Consider the following 17,570-nt stretch of genomic DNA (forward strand, 5'->3'; position numbering starts at 1 on the left):
CACGTCGACGTGCAAGAGCTAAGAAACCCGCCACAAAGGCATGAGCGAAATGAATTCTGATGGATGCATTCGGATGGAACAGCCAGGCACGAGCTGACATGGTAGGACGGGGTAGTGTGTGATTGTTTTTGCCTGCGGATGTGGAGTATTACGACCCACACGCCGCAGCTAATAGATGCACGAAAAGAATTATCACTTGTCAATTGTCATCATCCGGATGACGGCACACCCCGGCAAGTGGAAAGTGACCAGCGGCTCATCGCCTCATCGTGACGGTGAAATAATGGAAGAAGGCGGTATATTTGCTCCACGTAGTGCCAAAACTAGACAACGAGTTTACCAGATAAAATTCCAAGTTCCTTTTCTTGATGTGATTTTTTTTCCAAGTTCCTGAGATATGGGTTACCGCTTACGAGCGTAGCACCGGAATGTTTTACCCAAGTAACATTAAGCAAGCGCGGAGGTGGGTTCTAAGTAAAAGTCATGGAAGAGCAGTGCATGTCCTTGTGAAAATGTGTGTATGCAAGCTGAGAGATGGTGGCTGCTAATCAATGGGCACCTGCAGTCCATTCAAACCTGATCGGATCGTTACGGTCGCATTGCACTTGCACACAGATAAGCCAGTTGTGGAACTTGAAAGCTCGGTGCAGCGCCGTGCCTTGTAGGCATGTACACGTCAAATAGGATGGGCACGCCGCTGGCCACGGAGCCATGCGATGCGACGACAATGACACGATACAGCCTACATGACTCGCGGACACATATCCCCTCGGCCGGGGATACCGGAGCCGGCTCAACTGGCGATCAAGGACGGACCACGGCGGGGACGTGGACGCTCGCTCGTGACGCACGCACGCACATGAGGATGAGAGTACCCCGCCGGAACACGAAAAGCGAAAACGACGGCGACGAAACTCGTGGCCTATTCCGTTGCGTGGCGAACGATTCCCCGCCCTCGAGCCGAGGAAGGAACCTCTTTTTGTCGACGTTAAAAAAAGCGCCGGCCCCTCCGTGCCGTCCCAGGCGGTCCTTTCGTGTCCGTCCGTCCGGCCAACGCGCGCCCCCGAGACGAGGAGGGAAGAAAAATCTCCGCCGCCCCTATCCGTGTCGGCAAGCCCCAACCATCGGCGCCGGCCCTGGCCTAATAAAGTCGGCCGGCCGGATATAGCCAGCCTCCCCCTGCACGCACGCGCCACGCCAACTTCCTCAGCGTCCGGCCCCTATAGCTTCTTCTTCCTCGCCACCTCAAGCTCAAGGCCTCCGCCTCGGTCCGGTGCGCGGTGGCCACAGGCGTCCCTCCTCGACAGCAACCCTACCCGCGTCTCGTCTCCGGCTCTCGCGTGCGTGCTCGGTTGGGCTGCCAGGTTTCCTTCAATCCTTTTGCAGATTGTTGCTCAAGTTTCGGGCTTCGTCTCGACTGTGCTCCCCGATTATCCGGCTTTTCCGATGGATTTTCGCGGGCTAGGACCTCGATTTCTGCAACCTTTTATAAGCCTGGATTAGCGAGCTTGACGACTTTATTGCTTTGCTGATCAAAAGTCAGAGGAAATCGAGACTTTGATCCCTAGAAGCCTCCGCAATGTTTCCCTCGCCTTATTTTAAGGGTGTAGTTTGCTGTCTAATTGTGATTGGCAAGTAGTAAATCCAAGCCGGAAAGGTGCCATGTGCCCATGTTGGTAGAGTTCTATAAGTACGCACTTCTCCATCTGTGGATTCTTGATACATTCTTTCCAGCTTCTCCATCTCGTAGATTCCCCTGCCATGCGACGAAAACAGCATTGATCCACAGTATCCGTGGTCGGGCTGTACCTTTGTTCCGGATCCCCATTCAGGTCCTCATCTGTTATTTCTTTTCCAATTATACATAGGTACATAATTAGCCTCACATTCTCAAGTTTATTCTTGCCCATCTGACTGTTCATTGCCCCTAATTGGCTATTTCAGTTCGACAAGTGTAAAGAACTCGGTGTGCTTAAACAATTTTTGTATAAATTATTGCTGTTTAACCCACCTTGGTTCCGTCCTGCCTACCTGTTTCAATCTTTGCTGTTATGTGCGCTTTGGATAATTCTGTATTGGTAGCAGTGTCCTTGCAAAATTTTCTTGATTGCCATGCCATCTCTGAATGCAGCTGTTATCACCTATCTTAGTTTTCAGGGAGCGGAGGTCGAAAAGTTAGCTATATTATGCCATTTTTATGTAGGATTGCATTTTATTGATTGGATTGCCTGTAACTGCAGGGGCACATTGATACTTGAAGTAATATTGAAAATGGTTAGTGCGAGGTCAGTGGACAGGCAGTTGGATACATGCTTCAGCAACCTCATGGTGTCTAGCGGCGGTGGAAGGGGGCAGGCTGAAACTGGTGGCGCTATGCCTATGTTGTCAGGATGGAAGGACCTGCCAATGGAGCTGCTTATGCGGATCATATCAGTTGCTGGAGATGATCGAATTGTCGTTGTCGCATCCGGTGTTTGCACTGGCTGGCACGACGCGTTAGGATGGGGGGTTACTAATCTTTCCCTTTCATGGTGAGTAACTCCGTATCTCTCAGTCTAGTAGTTCTTCAGAGCAGCACGTGTTTTCTTTTGTTCATGTGAGGCGGGCTGAATTTTGTTCAACATTACATTTACACACTTTAGGTAAAGGGAGCCCTTATGTAAATTTGTTGAAATGATTTAATCTGGCTTTAATTATTAAACGGTGATGTGTAGCTCTTGAACTGAGAAATTCAGATTTGACAACATGTCGCTCTTACTAGACGGTCTCCTATTACTCAGTCATATGCCCCTTCATAGGAAAAGTAACCAAACACATGGGCTTCAACTCGTTCTCCACCCACCCTACATGGTGCTGAAGTCTTCACCTTACCCTTTTTATTATTTTTCAGTTCTGAAAACAACATGTCGATTATGTTGTATGAGTCAACAGCTAAAATTAATGTTTATGGAGGTTATCACTTTCTACCGTGGATGCATGCGTATCCCTCACAATATGAGAAACCTTCCACCCACTACCTTGATTCTTGAGACTCCTCATTAATAGAGTATGAAAAAGGTCACATTTGTTGGTGCTCCATCAGTTGGATGATACTCATGATAAACCGGTCGCCGGTCAGTAAATTTTAGAAGGATGTCATATTCTCCCTAAGGAGCACCATCAAATGTAACCTTTTATCTCCGTTTTTATTCCTAATTAATTAATGTGTCATTTTGATGTTTCCTGTAAAGAAATACATTATTTGCATCCATCCTTCCTTGTCTACTGGTTTAATTGACATCGTTTCAGATATAACATCTCTTCTGATGTTCTCTCTCTCTCCCCCCATTTTTAACTCACATGTACACAGCCAAGCCTTACCAGTGTATTATAATTCATGTTCTTTTAATGGTCTATAATTGCTGTTGGTGGTCTGTACTTTTTAGAATTTGTTGGTTGAACTTAAATTTGTACCATCTGCAGGTGCCAGCAGAACATGAATAACTTAACGATATCATTTGCTCACAAGTTCACAAAGCTTCAGGTTCTCACTCTTCGCCAAATCAAACCTCAGCTCGAAGACAGTGCAGTAGAGGCTGTTGCCAACTACTGTTATGATCTACGTGAGTTAGACCTCAGCCGAAGTTTTCGGCTTAGTGACCGATCATTGTATGCATTGGCCAATGGATGTCCTCAGCTTACAAAACTGAACATCAGTGGGTGTTCCAGTTTCAGTGACAGTGCCTTAATCTACCTTAGTTGCCACTGTAAAAACCTGAAGAGCTTGAATCTTTGTGGATGTGGAAAGGCAGCCACTGATGAATCCTTGCAGGTAATTTGCTTAACCCAGGATTTTCTTAGCATGTATTCATGAACTTCTGTTTAATCTCTGAAAATCTTGATGCAGGCCATAGCCCAAAACTGTGGGCACCTGCAATCTTTAAACCTAGGTTGGTGTGACAATGTCACAGATGAGGGGGTTACCAGCTTGGCATCAGGCTGCCCTGATCTCAGGGCCCTGGATTTGTGTGGCTGTGTTCTTATAACAGGTAATTGCCACATATACGATTTGTTCTTTGCATGACCTATTGCTCTTCATTGACTAGTTCTTTGGATAACCTATTGCTTTTCATTGATTGATGAGAAGCAAAGCTGCTGGTACGTTTGTTTCTATAATTCGTAATCTTCTAGGTTGCACTTTTGGATATGAAAATAGCATTCTGAAGCACCTGGGTTGCTGTGTTGTACGTACATGATTTTGAGACGCTTTCAACCAACTGTTAATATTTTCAACCAACTGTTAATATTTATAGGTTGCCACTAGAAAACCAATAGGAGCTAAGATAATGATGTTTTGTGTCACTCTTTCAGATCTTAGACAAAAGTTAATTGTACCCGATCTTTCACTGCAGACGAAAGTGTTATTGCTCTAGCAAGCGGGTGCCCGTACCTGCGATCTTTGGGCCTGTACTACTGCCAGAACATCACCGACCGTGCCATGTACTCCCTCGCAAACAGCTGCGTGAAGAGCAAACGAGGGAGGTGGGGCACCCCGCGGAGCAGCAGCAGCAACTCGAAGGACGTCGACGGGCTGGCTAACCTGAACATCAGCCAGTGCACGGCCCTGACGCCTCCCGCGGTTCAGGCGGTGTGCGACTCCTTCCCGTCGCTCCACACCTGCCCGGAGAGGCACTCCCTCATCATCAGCGGCTGCCTCAGCCTGACTAACGTCCACTGTGCCTGCGGCCTCCAGCGCCACCGCGCCGGAAGCGCCCTGCAGGCCACCAGCCATGCGTACTGAGGATGCGTGTGTGTGTGCGCTCTTGGTTCCGGCGAACCCCGTGTGCCTCGTGGGGGGAGGTTTGGTCCCGGCCTGGAGGAAGACGTGTATATAAACTCGGAACCAGGAAATGTAATGTTGTAGTAGGACTATTGTATTATATCATGAGGACTCTGTGATGCTCCCCCATGCCATTCTTGAAACTGGCAAGAAGTTGCAATGCTATGTATCTGGTGGATTTCAACAAGGATTTATCGGTTTGATTCTGGGGATCAGTAGTTTGCAGCTTATAGGGTGATATATGGGCAGAAACTGGTTGTTTGGTAGAAATGGCATCTTTTCCGCCTGGTCTGTGTATCGGATGGTGCTCAAGACAAAGTTTCGGTTGAGAATTCAGGATTCTTGCTGATGATAGCAAATGATATGACTGAACCGAACTACTGCTTGGTTTTTTCATGATTGAATCGCTTCAGCATCAGGATTTCTTCGAAGTTTTTGTTATGCTTGGGATATTCATGAGGAAATAGTTCAGTCTCGTCTGTCAGTGCACTCTTTTGTTCAGAACTACTTGTGGGGTTTGTAAGCAATGGAGTGGAACTAGAGGGATGAGTATGCAGCTTAAGGTTGATGCGTTCCGTCCCTGTGGTTGCTAGAAACTCGGAGGGCCGGTTCATTGGTGCTTCGGCGATCATGTACGAGGGGAAAACCGGTTCCGGGACACTGGAAGTTCTAAGCTTGCAGGGAAGCGCTAAGCCTGGCAGAGTACATCCTCGCAAGTAAAACTGTGGTTGCAAGATACTGTCTCGCAGTTAAAAGTCTCCTGGCAGGTACTTTTCCTTTTTGCCAATTGTCTCCTGGCAGGTACTTTTAATCTAGCCGATTACTTAAAATTTAGCCCCTCAAACCTTAACTAATTGAGGAGTTAACTAAAAACAATTTCTAGCCGAACTTCTAAAACTTACTACACTGGTTGTAATAACATCTCATGTTATAGGTTGGAGTCAGTAACTCCCTAATTTTTTTCTGGCCAATCCTTCTACATCTTCATACTCCATTCCAGCTACATATTTGCAGTCATATTAAATCCAAAATTAGTACTCCCTCCGTAAACTAATATAAGAGCGTTTAGATCACTGAGTGATCTAAACGCTCTTATATTAGTTTAGTGATCTAAACGCTCTTATATTAGTTTACGGAGGGAGTACTAATTAAGGTTCACACAATTCACAAACATTACAAGTTCAATGTTTATGAATTTAATTATACAAATTCAAACACACCAAAGAGTTCTAATGAAGTAAATAAAGAGCATGATAGAAGCACAACAATCAAGTGCTGTGAAGTGCTCAACAAGGTTATCTTGGAGTTGGGTATGAACTTTTCGATACTTCGATGCGTTGTGAGGAATCTATGTATCATGTTTTCATTTTGTTCATTGGTGATGTGCCGGAAGTTCACTGACATGCCTCTCTCATCCGCAATGATCATGTTGTGTAAGATGATGCAACATGTCATTATTTGTCATAGGACTTGTGGGTTCCAATACTTGGTACAACCATGAACAATGGCAAAACGCTTCATAAGCCCGTCGAAAGCTCTCTTGACATCCTTTTTCGTCGACTCTTGACACATTGCAAAGTGGAAGGTTGAGGACACGAGATTGTCTTCACAAATGGGGCACATGGAGGATAGATGCCACCTGCAAAGTAGTAGCTCATCATGTACTTACGACCATTGACAACATAGTTGCAAGGGGAAGCATCTTCGGCAACAAGCCTTGCGGACGGTGGTGATCTTGAATGCACATTCAGGTCATTATAAGAGTCAGGCAATCCAGAAAAATGAATGCCAAATCATAGATCCTCCAATGCAACTGCCTCTAGAATGATGGTTGGATCTTTGGTGTGGTCTTTGTACCAACCTTTCCATCCCTCGTGACAATTCTTCCATGTCAAGTGCATGCAGTCAATTGATCCAAGCATCTTAGGCCATCCTCGTTCTCGCTCAAACCCAAGAGTCTCCTGGTGTCTTCATCATTCGGTTCCTCTACTCTTGTCCATAGATCTAAATCACGGGTTGTGTGTATCTTCGAGCGGCCTCCAGGATTCAATCTTCCCCAATATGGACATAGTCATCAAACTGGTTAAATTTTGAGAATTTGTATGTAGTATATCCAACTACTCTAAATTTAGAGCTTAAAATGTTTGAAATGGAAAATTTAATGGATAGCCTGGAATGGCCGATCGACTATCCATGTAAACGTCTAAGCATTTGCAGACATTTGAAGACGTAGATTTGAGGCATCTCTCGTAATGAGACCTTAGGGCAACTCCAACACGGATCACCAAATCGATCGCAAATGTTCGAACTGGATGGTTCGGGCACCTTTACCATCCGACGATGGTCACCTAAATTGTCTGGACCTGTCTGGACGTCCAAAATCCCGTAAACCGACACCAAATGTGTGTGTGTGTGGGGGGGGGGGGGGGGAGTCTGGATGTTCGCGACTTCAACGCCCAGGACCCACCAAAAAACCCTCCACCGCATCTTCGGAACCCTCGCTGCTTTCATGCCTATCAGAGCGGACGTGACCGGACGATTGACTACTCGCATTCCGACTGACGGTCATCTGCCTACCCGACATTCACACCGGTGCAGCAAATGAGAAGTGTACACCACCACATTGAAGCACTACTAGGGAAAAGCCTATACACAGAAATTTAGCAACAGCGCGGGTCAAAAAAGAGCGCTAGTGCTAGATAGCAGTAGCGATTGAGAAAAAACCGCGCTACAGATACAATCTTAGCAGTAGCGCGTGTAGTGGCAAAAGCGCTACTACTAATATTCCCATCGCTAGAATGATAGGCTTCGCATAGCAGTAGCGGGTTTGGAAGAAGCGCGCTACCGCTAGGGCATAAGTAATAGTGTGTTTCCTACGAATAGCGCTACTACTAATGGAAATAAAATAAGATGAAAAACAAATAGAAAAGTAAATGAAAATGAAAGAAATAGAAAAAGGAGAAAGGAAAAAATAAAATGTAAAGCAAAATAAATGAAAAAGCGAAAAAACAGAGAAAGGCATAGCAGTAGCGTGTGTTAGTAAGAGGCGCTATAGATAACGTAGCTGCAATGCGTGTCCTAGACCCCCGCTATAGAAACAGAAAAGGAAATTAAAAAAGGAAGAAAATTACATTGCTATAGCAGCAACGCGTTTTGTAAAAACCGCTATAGTTATCGTAGCTATAGCGCGTTTTACGAAACGCGCTACCGCTAAGTTTGACTTAACCAAAAAACCGTTTTCCCCCGGCCACCACTTCTCCCCCAAATCCCTCGACCCACCCCGCCGCCGTCTCCCTGATTCGCTGTCGCCCCACTTCGCCGCCGTCTCCTGCCGACGTCGACGCCACCAAAGCCGTGCGCCGTCGACACCACCGGAGCCGCCCCCAACGCCACGGAGCCGCGCGGCCTCATCAACGCCATCGGATCCTCCCTAGCCACAACTGCCTCCCTCGCTGTCACCGGAGACGCCCTTGCCTCTCTCGCCACCACCACATCCCTCGCCACCACCGGAGCCATCCTCTGTAAGCCCCCACCCCTCCTCTCTCTCCTATGCATAGGTTAGCTAGTTTAATTAGGTTAATTATCTACGTTAGGGCAAAAATTTAGTTAGAGCTTTGACAGAGAAGTAGTTAGGTTAACTAGTTTAATTAGGTTAATCATCTAGGTTAGTGCAAAAATTTAGTTAGGGCTTTGACAGAGAACTAGTCAGGTTAACTAGTTTAATTAGGTTAATTATCTAGGTTAATTAGTGCAAAAGTTTATTTAGGGCTTTGACAGAGAACTAGCTGCGTTAACTAGTTTAATTAGGTTAATTATCTAGGTAAACTAGATTAACTAACTAGGTTAAATAGGTAGGTTAATTAGGTTTGTTGGATTAACAAGCTAGGTTAAGTAGGTTGGCTAGGTTAGAGGAAAATTTTATTTTAGAGCATTAGGTCAGAAGGGTTAGAGAAATGGAGTTCCTTTGCAATTTAATTGGATTCTGTCCTAGGCAGAGAAGGGTTAGAGATAATAATGTGTGTTTGTGTGTGAGAGAGGAATAGCTAGATCAACATAATTTAGGTTCTGTCCTAGGCAGAGAAGTGTTTAGTGAGGTCATTTTGCAAAGGTTTTTGATTTTTGAAAAGACCACTATTTTTGAAGGAAAATAATTTAGGCAAATTTTATTTTAAAGATGATCCCTTCCTAGACTTTTATTGTTGATTATATCTTTTCATTGAAGTGGTCATGTTATATCTTTTCATTGAAGTGGTTCGATTGTGCCCAAGTGGCTTTGTTGTTTCCAGGGAATGATGCTGAGTGGCCTATGTTTTGCCGGAGTGTTGATTCATTTCTGTTCTGGCAAATTTCAGGTTCTCGATTTGTCCACTTTTTAGCAAAGGTCATGCCGAAATTTTCCGTGAATTTCGGCATGACTTGTGCTACAAACTAGGATATTTGAGTGCCCGGGATTTGCCGCACCAGGAAGGAGTCAACGTTCCTGCAAAACAATAGGCCTTTTTTATGTCATTATTTATTTTATTAGGTCTAGAATTAATGGATTAGATTTAATCATAGGAAACATGGCTAGCAACGATGAAGGATAGGGTTCTGGTGATTGCGACGACGCCTACCAGGCGGCAAACGAATTTTTTAGCCTTGTCGACGATCAACCAATGTTGTTGCTGGGACCACCGGTGGCATCGGGGACTGAGACCGACACGCAGACCGGTGTTGAGACTGAGACCGGCGCTGAGACTCAGACCGGCATCGAGACCGGCGCTGAGACTGAGACCGGCGCTGCCTCGGGGAGCGGAGCCGGTGTAGAACCGAAAGCAAAGAGGCAACGGCTTCCTAACAAACTCAGGACTACTAGACTGGTGGTCACGGAGGTGGACGACGGCAATTTTGAGCCAAAGGCGCCCGACAAAGCGTGCGCGTGCTACGGCAATCAAATAGGCTGCATCGTACGGACAACCGCCACCATCAACGATGAGAAACTACAGAAGATAGAAATATGAGGAGCTCCCTCCTAAAGAAGTTTCACCAGATATTCTTGTTCCCGGGCCGGAATGAGAAGGATTATGAAGATCCAGATGAGGACCCGACAATGAAGAAGATAAACAAACACGCCATGACCAAGTTTAGCGACGCGTTGGCCGCCTGGAAAAATCGAGTGAAAGCAAAGATCATCGACAAGAAGGAACCCTACTCCGAGATTGTAAAGGATAATCCGACAATCACGGAAGAGCAGTTTCAAATATTCAAGGAGGCTTGCGAGGCCGAAGCTGCCAAAAAAAGTCTAAGTACATGAAGGGGCTTCAAGAGAGGAACATTGGGAGCCACCACCTCGGAAGCCGTGGTTACAGCGGAAAGAGGTCCAAATGGGCCAAGGAGGACGCGGAAGCCGTGAGTCTGGGCATCCCAGACCCCTTGGCGGAGTTCACCGTCCCGCAGGAGCATGACGTCCTCAGGGCCCGGCACCATTGGGACCCAGTGAAGAAGGTTTACGAGACAAAACCGGTCATTACGGAGTTAATGAGACTGCTGGTAATTTTAGTTTCTGATCAATTCGACTGCACATGTTAGTCATATTTGTAAACGATCCTTGTGCCTTTTGCGGAGAGAGCAGCACAGGATTGCGGCCAAAAGCGACTCGCCATCTGAGGCATTGACAAGGCCTAAGTGGGACACTCCATTCAACCGGGCGTTGAACATATTGAAACGACAATCGGTGGATACTTGACCGTTGTATGGACGCGTGCACGGTGTCGGAGAAGGCGCCACGTGGAAGAAGTACTACTGTGAGACCACGGAGGAGAGAAAGGAAAGATGGAGGTTAACTGAAGAAAACATCGACAAGAAGGTTGAGATTGCGGTTGAGAAGAAATCATCTCAGACAGTCGCAACAGCGGTAGCTGCCGCAAAATAGGTGGTTGTAGATTTGTCTACTTCCTTGGTTCCGGCCGTTTTCACTTGGTTAAGGCAAAATCCAGAAAAAAATGCAGAGGACTTTCCCCTTGCTGACTTCTTGGGGAGCAGCTCGACTAGCGTTGCACCAGCATCGGCTCCCGCACCAGCTCCCGCACCGGCTCCCGCACCTGCTCCCGCTCCGGACGTGCTCGGCGGTGCTTCATCTTTGGCTGAGCTCGACGCCCTCACGGTATCTGTCACACCGGCCCCCTTCAATATAAATGTATAATCTCCCGTTTTCGTTGCCTTTTGGATATATCACGTCGCATACTTTTCTTTGCAGGCCGACGAAACCCCGTGCACCATATTGTACACCATCGATGACCAGAAGGTGGATGTGGGGAAGGCGATGACAATGGAGCCGAAGGAACCATTGTTCCACAGCCGGCCGATCCCCCCGAACGCCTTCAAGGTTTTCGTGGCCAGTGTCAAACCGGGCCACGAGAATTTGCCTCCTCTGATACTAGTGGGGGATGACGACGAGACCCCATGGCGGCTTGGTGATTGTTGCAATGGGTGGGTCCTGTTGTGGCCAAAGAGTCTGCTTCGTCTGGAGGCGGCCGGGAGCACACCCACGAGCACGTGGCCTCAGCAAGGTATGAACATCAACACCCCACCTACCCAATTAGCGTCGGGTGTCGGGTTGGGTGATAGCGGACAGGGTAAGGAGGAGGCTCCATTAGTCGCTGATGACATCGCCATGGATGAGGATGAGGATGATGATGGCGCTGAACAGTATGTCTATACTGGCGCCTCCTCAGGGTTTGAGCATCATGAGTCGGTGCCTGAATTGCCGTCTCAACGTATTATGGACGACCTTCCGGTAGTAAAGAAGTCTAGGAAGAGAGCGAGGAAAGGCAAAAAAGTTGATTCTATGATCTAGCTGCCTCAGCAGCCTCGGCTTCAGGACCGTATAGATATCCCCGATGCGGATAAATTGCATATCCCCGGTCAACCAATCCTACCTGCAAGAGCGCTAGGGGCCAGATTCGGCGATCTAAGGAGACTTCATGACGATGTGCTGCGGATAGAGAAAGGCCTCATCGCCTCAAAAGATCCAGGATACCCACTCTACGTGGTTAAAGTTCCGCGGCAATTGTGGTACGTCGACTGCTTCCCCGCGGATAAGTTCTTCCTTCGGTTCGATTACATATTCGACATGTTTCACGTGAAGAAGCTGGATTTTACGTTTGTCCCCCTTTATGCCTTGCACATGAACTACATCATTGGGCTTGAGCAGATATCTTATATCTGTGTCGCTGACCCGTACTACATGCACGAGGCCTTCTTGGGAGTCTGCACAAAGCACTGTGAATACGCTAGGGAATACATCGTCAGTTTCATGCTCGCCAATAAGGACAAGGAGGCGATTCTCGTGCCTTATCATCCCGTGTAAGTCATCCGCGCGGATATCCTTCCTTCAATTTCAATCATTCATTTGCACAGTGGAGGCTAATTAATTTGAGGTGTATTTATTTTGCGCAGCGGCGGACGCGCCGTCCTCATCATCCTCTACCCCGATACTCCCACGCTCTTTACTTGGACTTGTCGAAGAACATTCACAAAAAGGATTACACCCACATCAAGGATGTTCTCGACAGTGCTATGTTTTACTACCAATCACTGGGTGGAGATGTTAGGGACAAGAAGAAAAGGGGCGGCAGGGTCGCCTTCAGCCATAAGACTGACTTCTGCTGCATCTAGCAACCGAATGATTCTCTTAATGATGGATTCTATGTCCTACACCACATGCTAGAGTACAGACGGGATCGCCAGAACCTTCGCATGTCACCTATATCCGGCGATGCCCATATTCTGCAATGGGCAAAGAACGTAGGAGATATTGAGGATCATCGACTTCGAGCTGAGTTCTATCACATCCAACGCGAACTTGCCCAAATCATCATGAAGGAGGTCATCGAAAAAACAGGGATGTTCTACGAAGAAGGACAAATGTCGCGGGAAGACGTCCGAACATGGATAGCCTCTCAGCGTCTCGACATGAAGCCTTTCACTAAGCTCGATGACTATCTCCCTGACATGGATGGATGGCACGACATGGTGGAGTGATTGTCGATATATGACAATGTGTCCGTTTAGTCCATACTTTCTGTATGACAAAACTTTGAGTTATGCATGGTGAAACTTTATTTGTGATGTAATTAAACCGTCCTCCTCCTCGACTAGCGAAGATCACTCTAGTTAGGGCATTTTGGGTACGATGAACTTTGTTATTATGCTTATGATATGTTGTTTCTATATTTGCCAAGTATGTCTCTTTCTGTTGCTCAACTATATATGTTGCATATCATCGACTCATGTGACGATGCAGGTGCATAGATCATCGATGGCGAAGAAGTGCTACGCCAGGAGTATATATACGATGAGTGGCCGGAGTGTCAGGCCCAGGTGTACCGGTTTCTGGTTTCCGAGCAACAGCCAGTAGTTAGTTTAGGTTCACGCTAATGCGAGAGAGGGATACGAACTCATGTACTGCATAGCTCCGCTCTCACTCAAAGTGATAGCTCTTCTCACGTATATCATTGTTTAGATGGATGACGATGTATTTGCAAGTAATTGAGACTTGTATCGCTATTTTCGAGATGATGACGAGAGACCACTTTGTGTTGGATGATGATTATAATGATGACATGATTTGATGAGACTAGTTGTATGTATATGCTATGATACATTTGTATAAAGCCTATTCAAATACAAAACAAATTTGTATAAAGCCTGTTCAAATACAAAACAAATATGTAGGAAAAAAACTAATAAAACTAGTAGTAGCGATGGGCAAAAGTTAGCAGTAGCGCCGCCTTACCAGTAGCGCTGACCATCAAAAAGCGCTGCAGATAATATCAGTAGCGTTGTCCATAGAAGCGCGCTACAACTATCCATGTATAGCAGTAGCGTGGGATGGCAGGCGCTACTGCTAGACGTTAGCTGTAGCGCCTTATCAGTAGCGCACAGCCCGACGCTACTGATAGGCCTAAAACCCGCACTGCTGCTAGGCTTTTCCATAGTAGTGAAGCTTTGTCGGACCTGCCCCGACTATTAAAGCCGGCCTAGCATGGATGCAAACCCTATCCTCCTCCTCTTTCTCTCCTCTCCCACCGCCACCATGCACCAGAACACCTCCACGCCTCGCTGCCGTGATGGGCAAGAAGTCCGATGCCTCCAACTAATGCCTAGTGCGTGGCTCCGGATCCAGGTGGCACCGTCGCACACGGTCTTTGGGGTCATCGTTCTCCATGTTCCATCTGTGTCAAGGTGGAGCCAATCTCCTTGGAAAAAGGGGAACAAAAGCCTTTCCTCCTAGCAGAGCAGACGCGACGGACGAAGTGTTCGCACGACACATGGAGATCATGATTCAACGGTCTTTGATTCTCCGTGGGCCTGCGCCGCCGTCCTCTCTGTGCAACCGCGGCATCCAAATCGGAAGCCACGTGAAGGTTGAACTGTCCTCGCTGCCGCGCAATTATGACGTTTAATCAAACTCTGCGTGAAGGATGAGCCGTGATAGGCCTCTAATGTATCTATAATTTATGAAGTATTCATGTCATGTTTACAACAATTTTATATGGTTTTGGTATGATTTGAATCGAACTCACATAGATTGACATTGTTTTCAACAGAACTACTGTGGTGGTGTTTATTGTGCAGAAATAAAAGTTCTCAGAATGGGTGGAACTTTTTGATGATGTTTTTGGAACAAAAGAGACCCCGAAAGCTTCGTCGGAGGACCATAAGAGCCATGAGGTATCCATGAGGCACCAGGGCGCACCTAGGTGGGGTGATGGTGCACTGGTGCCTCGTGGGACCATCTTAGCCCATCTTCGCGTGAGATCGACGCCAAAAAATTCTATAAATAGATAAACCTCCAGAACTTACCCTAGAACTTCGACTCCTTTGCAGCAGGCCTCTATATCTTTGAAATACCATCTGAAGCCCTGTTTCGGCACCCTGTCGGAGGGGGAAATTATCATCAAAGGCCATCTTCATCATCTCGGCGGTCTCCATCACGAGGAGGGAGTAGTTCACCCTCGGGGCTGAGGTATGTACTAGTAGCTATGTGTTTGATCTCTCTCTTGTGTTCTTGATTTGGCACGATCTTGATCTACCACGAGCTTCATTAATATAGTTGGATCATACGATGTTTCTCCCTCTCTATCTTTTTGTGATGAATTGAGTTTTTACCTTTGAGATTTCACTATTATCGAATTGAATACTTTTATGGATTTCAGAACACTTGATGTATGTCTTGCATATGAATACCCGTGGTGACAATGGGTATAACATTGATTCACTTGATGTATGTTTTGGCACTCAACTTGCGGATGCCAGAGGTGACATTGGGGTAATCTATGCATAGGGGTTGATGCATGTTTTTGTCATACTTTCTTCGCTAGAAATCTTGGGGCACACTTTGAAGTTCTTTGTGTTGGATTGAATATTATGATTCTAAAGTTGGTTGATGCATATCTAATAATCAACTCATGAATACTTGTGGTGACATTGGAGTATCTAGGTGACATTAGGGTTGATTGATGTGTATGATATGATGTTATTTTAGTACGAACTCTAGGGCTGTTTGTAAGACTCATCGGAATATCTCAATATATTGATCGGAAAAGATAACTTTGAGGTGGTTTCGTGCCCTACAATAATTTCATCTTATGTTCTCCGCTAGATAAGAACTTTGGAGTGATTCTTTGTCGCACGTTAAGGGATTGTTATATGATTCGATTATATTAGCGTTGTTGAGAGATTGCACTAGTGAAAGTATGAACCCTAGACCTTGTTTTCAAGCATTGCAATTTCGTTTGTGCTCTGTTTTATCACTTGCTACCTTGCTGGGTTTTTTTAGGTTACAAAAGTCTATATCTATTATTCATACTACACTTGTATCACCATCTCTTCGCCGAACTAGTGCACCTATACAATTTGCCATTGTATTGGGTATGTTGGGAACACAAGAGATTTCTTGTATTTGATTGCAGGATTGTTTGAGAGAGACCATCCTCATCCTACGCCTCCCACGGATTGATAAATCTTAGGTCATCCACTTGAGGGAAAATTGCTACTGTTCTACAAAACTCTACGCTTGGAGGCCCAACACGAGTCTATAAGAATAAGTTGTGTAGTAGACATCAAGCTCTTTTCCGGCATCGTTGCCGGGGGAGGTGAGTGCTTGAAGGTATATCTTTAGATCTTGCAATTGAATCTTTTAGTTTCTTGTTTTATCTTAGTTTGGTTTATAATAGAAAACTACAAAAAATGGAAGTAAGGTTGCCTCATATACTTCGTCTTTATCATGTCTTTCTTGAAAATGATGGATCGGAACATTATGCTCAATTGTTAAAAGGAGAATTCAATAAAATATTTGGCATAAATCATTGAATGATAAGCACAATTGCAATGTTTCTAGTACGAATTCTTTGAATATCCATGATGCTAATGATATGCAAATCGATAAGCTTGGGGATGCTATGTTTGATGAAGATGATATGTTTAGTCCCCTAAGTTTTGATGAGCAAATTTATTATGATTAAATTATGCCTCCTATTTATGATGATTATATTGATGAAAGTGGGGTTGGAAGAGTGCCAACTCTAGGTAATGATCCCACTATTTTGGAGGGTGTTGAATCTTATGGCAATAATTATGGAAGTGAATTTGGAGACATCATGACATTATTTAGTGATGAATCTACTATTTTGGAAGAGGTTTCAATTGATTTTGACAACAAAGTTGTTATCTATGATGATCATGGTGATGGCATGTATGCTATAAAGAATATTGATAATCATGAAACTTGTCGTCATAATTCTAATATTCAATTTGATTATGTCAATTAAGTATACAATGATAGTTATTTTATTGAGTTTGCTCCCACTATTATTGATGAGAAGAATTTTTCTTATGTGAAGAGATAATAAAAATTCTATGATTATGTATCATGAAAAGAATGCTTTATGTGATAGCGATATTGTTGAATTCATTCATGCTAGTACTGAAAATTACTATGAGAGAGGAACATATACTTTTACATATTGCAATAGTATCAACTATCCTCTCTATGTGTTGAAATTCTTGAAGTTTTGCTTGTTTTGCCTTCCTATGCTAGATGATTCTTATTTCCATGAATTGTTTACTCACAAAATGCCTATGCATAGGAAGTGGGTTAGGCATAAATGTGCTAGTCATATGCTTCATGATGTTCTTTTTGTGTTTCAATTCATTACTTTTATGCGAGCATCATTGAAATCATCATGCCTAGCTAAAAGGCATTAAAGAAAGCACTTGTTGGGAGACAACCCAACACTATACATATTGTTTTTGTGTGTTCACATGATTAAACTACTGTATTAGTCATGTTTTATAGCTTTTGTTTCAATAAATTGCGAAGTAAAGCCTTTGGGATAGTGTGGATGATAGTTGACTTGATTTTGTGGAAAACAGAAACTTTTTCGCCTAGTTTTGGAATTACGATAATTCACTAGGATGTGATAAAGTTCTGAAATTTTTGCACATGATTGATATACAAATTGCCTATGTTGTCCTCATTTTTTAGAACTTTTAAAGTTACATAAGTGTGTTCATTGTTCAGATCATTGCAGACTGTTCTTGTTTTGAGGGATTCTACTTTTAATGTATAGTTTGCTTGTTTTATAGTTTCTATGGCTTATATTGGTCAATATAAATTGTAGAAATTGTAGGGTACAGTAGGAATTGTGTGAGAACAATTAAGAATCTTCTCTTAATAGTACCAAAGTGAATTATTTGCTCTTTATCA

General features: G+C 44.9%; 1 protein-coding gene across 3 annotated transcripts; it reads left to right on the forward strand.

The window, feature by feature from the left end:
- Positions 1–993: 993 nt before the first annotated feature.
- LOC123133972 (F-box protein SKP2A) lies at positions 994–5,034 on the forward strand. Of its 3 annotated transcripts, none has more exons than XM_044553355.1 (5): positions 994–1,340; positions 2,241–2,531; positions 3,463–3,811; positions 3,887–4,028; positions 4,392–5,034. In XM_044553355.1, the coding sequence occupies exons 2-5, from the start codon at positions 2,272–2,274 to the stop codon at positions 4,778–4,780; spliced, it is 1,140 nt and encodes a 379-aa protein (XP_044409290.1). In that variant the 5' UTR covers positions 994–1,340; positions 2,241–2,271; the 3' UTR covers positions 4,781–5,034. The 3 variants fall into 3 exon arrangements, with proteins under 3 accessions (XP_044409290.1, XP_044409284.1, XP_044409294.1); XM_044553349.1 differs by having other exon boundaries at positions 995–1,364; XM_044553359.1 differs by lacking the exon at positions 994–1,340 and adding an exon at positions 1,439–1,832.
- Positions 5,035–17,570: the final 12,536 nt, after the last annotated feature.

Source organism: Triticum aestivum, chromosome 1B (genome assembly GCF_018294505.1).
Source record: "Triticum aestivum cultivar Chinese Spring chromosome 1B, IWGSC CS RefSeq v2.1, whole genome shotgun sequence".
Lineage (NCBI taxonomy): Eukaryota > Viridiplantae > Streptophyta > Magnoliopsida > Poales > Poaceae > Triticum > Triticum aestivum.

What these genes read in the sequence shown, in the direction of transcription:
- LOC123133972 (XM_044553355.1), top strand. Translation starts at nt 2,272, where the DNA reads ATGGTTAGTGCGAGGTCAGTGGACAGGCAGTTGGATACATGCTTCAGC. An exon ending in CCACTGATGAATCCTTGCAG is followed by an intron (nt 3,812 to 3,886) that starts GTAATTTGCTTA and finishes ATCTTGATGCAG; the next exon opens with GCCATAGCCCAAAACTGTGG. An exon ending in TGGCTGTGTTCTTATAACAG is followed by an intron (nt 4,029 to 4,391) that starts GTAATTGCCACA and finishes CTTTCACTGCAG; the next exon opens with ACGAAAGTGTTATTGCTCTA.